At 36.5% G+C, this 3,995-nt stretch overlaps 1 protein-coding gene across 1 annotated transcript; it reads left to right on the forward strand.

The window, feature by feature from the left end:
- The first annotated feature begins 446 nt into the window (after positions 1-446).
- Positions 447-3,615, forward strand: LOC100730260 (olfactory receptor 52N4-like). Its single transcript, XM_013147593.2, has 2 exons — positions 447-540; positions 2,606-3,615. Exons 1-2 carry the CDS (start codon positions 447-449, stop codon positions 3,613-3,615), a joined length of 1,104 nt encoding a protein of 367 aa, XP_013003047.2.
- The last annotated feature ends 380 nt before the right edge of the window (positions 3,616-3,995 follow it).

A 3,995-nucleotide genomic window follows, 5' to 3' on the forward strand; every position in this document is an offset into this window, starting at 1 on the left:
AACAATGGTTCATATTGTGTTTGGTTATCTTGAAAGTAGTTTTTCAGATAGAAGCTATATATTTAGTTAGTTAGTTATTTCATCTTTTTGTGTTGAGGCTGGCCTTGAGCTTACTTTGTAGCACAGGCTGGTCTCAAACTCACAACAGTCCTCCTGCCTCAGCCTCTTGAGTGCTGGCATTACAGACTTGTGCCACCATACCTGGCTACAGTAAGTGTGTTCTTAAGTAGAAACAGTAGTGAATGTAAATTGCCAGAATTTTTTGGAGGCATCTCCAGAGTTAAACTTACCAATATTGCAAGTGATTGTTCACCAGATATTTAACTATTCAAAATCTATATTTTGGATAGGAGTGTGAAGAGACTTAGCCAGAAGCCAAACTATGCCTGCCTGTGAGCCAGGATCTGCCCTGGGGAGTCGGAAAAGACTCAGGAAAGAGGTGAACCATGTCTTCTGGTGAACCAGCTGGCGCATGGGCTGGGAAAACAGAAGAAGCTCCCCTGTGCCTTGGTGAGCACCTGACTGATTCAGGAACGCAAGGTGAGATGATAGCAGCTGAAGTGAAAGGAATATTTTGATGTTTGTGTTTTTTGATTGATCTTATAGGCCTGGGGCTGGTGGACTGGGCATGTATTTGGAGGCTGGCATTGTGCATTGTGGCAACTGTGGGGGATTTCCTTTTGAAATCCAGTGTTTTGTTCCATTTTACTGCTTCATTATTCCTGAGCAACTATTTTGAAGATAACAATATGCAGTATAACAACCATCGTTAAATTCTTATCATTTGGTTTTGAAAATCTATATAGCGATTACTCGGTTTTTTTTCTTGCTTTTGTCCTTTTGCTTTCATTGTTGTTGTTTTTTAGGTTCATTTGCTTCTTGAGTTTTCTGTTTTTTCTTTAAAATAAACAGAGAAATCTATATATTGGTAAATAAGTTATACAAAAGCCATTTGAAGTCTATAATGTACACATTTTAAAACAAATTTTACTAATTGAGCCTGTAAAAAATACTGTCGCTAAAACTAAGACTACTATATTTTGTTTATCTAAAGTGTATATAAATACAACTTTTAGTGTTAAAAAGCTAAATAGTCTCTTAAATGTTAATCAGTAACACTGAATTGAAGATCAGAACATTTATAAGACCTGAATTTGAAAATTTCTCCTGTTAATTAATGCTTCTGTCTACTGTAGATTGTTAAACTAAAAAAGAAAATTTCAGTGATTGCTATGATAGCATCATGGAGACTAGTGAATCAAAAATAGCATACAACTATCATCCTATACAAGAAATTTTAATTATACCTTTACTACAACTTTTGGCTGGAATTTAAAAAAAAATTCTATCCAACTTTCTCTTGCTTTAATTTTTACTTCATCTAAAATCTTTCCAAATTCTGGGCGTGTTTTCTTTGATAATTGTGCATCATTTCACTTTATGTTTTCCTTTAATAGCAGAACCCTTTATAATCCTTACATAATTTTGAATTGAAATTAACAGATCAATATCGACTTTTACAGAGGAAATTCAGTATTTTACTTTAACATTTCAAATAATAATACTTTTTTGAGGCAGAATCTGGTTATGCAGTTCTGATTGGTCTTGAACTTACTATGTAGCCCAGGATGACCCCAACCTTGCAGTAACTCTCTTGTCTTAGCCCCTTGAATGCTGGGATTACTGGCATGTGCCACCATGTTCAGCTTTCAAATCAATATACTTGATCTGACTTTTTTCACTTTAACATTTTATTTATATAGCTTGAAACTTTTGATATCTTAATTTTGTGATAAGAATTTTACTTAATTTATTTTATGCATTTATGCTTTAATTTTACTCATTAGCTAATTTTGTGTTTTTCAAGTCATTGTTATTAACCTATATTTTAATAAACTGTAGAACATTCAATTGGCTTGCACTCAAAAATTATGGCTAAAAATGATGTCTGAAATCTTGCAACTTAAACACATCCTTTAAATGATATTCTTGTTTTTTTTTTTCCCCCCGAGGGGGTTAATGGGGATCGAACTCACAACCTTGTATTTGCCAAGAATATGCTTATGCCACTGAGCTAAATCTCCAGCCCTTGATATTCTTTAAGAAGATTATAATATTCGAAGATGATGATATGAGGCATGCATTGTCTGGTAGAATCTGGTCCCGTGCTATTTCCCTTCCATTATCAGGTGGTTCATTCAAAAGATATTACTATATTTTTACTCTAAAAATAGGATTTGTTTAGAGTTTGTTGATTTAGCATGTTGATTTTTCTTCAAAAAATGAGTGTATCTATTAATATTTAAATAAGTACCAACAAGAAAAATTTCAGAAAAACAATATTAATCTGTCTTAAGGAATGTTGTTTATCCATTAAAGGACTGTGCAAGTACTGAAAACCAAAAATTATTTATTAAATATATTGCTAAGTGAATGCATTTAAAAACAATATGCAGACAAAATCTAATTATTTAAAGCTTATATTCCTTCAAAATCAGAAAAACAAGTTAGTTATTTGAACATGCAGATGTCACTTGAGGTAAAAAGATAAAAGAAACTGACAGTGAGTTCGAACATGATTTTTTCTTCTGCATCTGTAGGACAGTTAACCAATGCTATAAGGTGATTAATGATCACACTAACATAATCTTGGCAATGCTAAACCAAACAGAATTGTCACCATCTACATTGATTCTTAATGGGATTCCAGGGCTGGAGGACATGCACATTTGGATTTCCTTTCCATTCTTCTCTATGTATGTCATGGCCATGGCTGGGAATTGTGGACTGCTCTACCTCATTCATCATGAAGACTCACTTCACAGGCCCATGTACTATTTCTTAGCTATGCTTTCTGCAACTGATCTGGTCATATGCTCTAGTACAATTCCAAAGGCTCTTTGCATCTTCTGGTTTCATCTGAAGGAAATTGGACTTGATGAATGTTTGACCCAGATGTTCTTCATCCACACTTTCACAGGGATGGAGTCTGGGGTGCTCATGCTCATGGCCCTGGATCGCTATGTGGCTATCTGTTATCCTCTGCGCTACTCAAACATTCTCACCAATCCTGTGATTCTAAGGTCTGGGCTCGCCACCTTCCTGAGAGGAGTGTTGCTCGTTATTCCTTGTACTTTCCTCACCAAGCGCCTGCCCTATTGTAGAGGCAATATCATCCCTCATACCTACTGTGATCATATGTCTGTGGCCAAGTTGTCCTGTGGTGACATTAGGGTCAATACTATCTATGGCCTGTTGGTTGCCCTCCTTATTGGAGGCTTTGACATTCTGTGCATCACAGTCTCCTACACCATGATCCTGCGGGCAGTGGTCAGCCTCTCCTCAGCAGATGCTCGGCAGAAGGCCTTCGGCACCTGCACTGCCCACATCTGTGCTATAGTTTTCTCCTACAGTCCAGCTTTCTTCTCATTTTTTTCCCATCGATTTGGACATCACACAATTCCTCCATCTTGTCACATCATTGTGGCCAATATCTACCTGCTCTTGCCTCCCACCATGAACCCTATTGTCTATGGAGTGAAAACAAAGCAGATACGAGACTGCGTTGTAAGGATTTTTTCAGGTGTTAAAGACATCAAATCTTACAGCATGTGAAAAAAACTTACTTGTCTGTAATGGGAAGCTAAACATAAAAACAGATTCCTCTGTCCTTTTTGGCAAGAAGCTTTCCAGGAATATTCATCTGGCCTTTCCAAGTATACATTAGGAGTGGTCCACCTCATTACGTTTTTACAAATCATTACAATTATTGGCATGCCAATCACTCTGCACTGAAATTTTTTTATCTCATTTTCTGTATAATTCAAGTCTTTTCAGTGTCTGTGTTATGGTTTATATCTAGATGTTCTCCCAAAGCCTTATGCAAACATAAGTAGGGCTCTTGGAAGGTCACTGGCTCTCATGTGTTTTTACTGGATTAGTCCACTGATGGGCTTAGAGCTGGGTGTAATGCTGGGAGACAAGGCCTGGCAGAA

The sequence above is a fragment of the Cavia porcellus genome, unplaced genomic scaffold (assembly GCF_034190915.1).
Source record: "Cavia porcellus strain 051 isolate PalLab524CR breed Dunkin Hartley unplaced genomic scaffold, mCavPor4.1 scaffold_9, whole genome shotgun sequence".
Taxonomy (NCBI): Eukaryota; Metazoa; Chordata; class Mammalia; order Rodentia; family Caviidae; genus Cavia; species Cavia porcellus.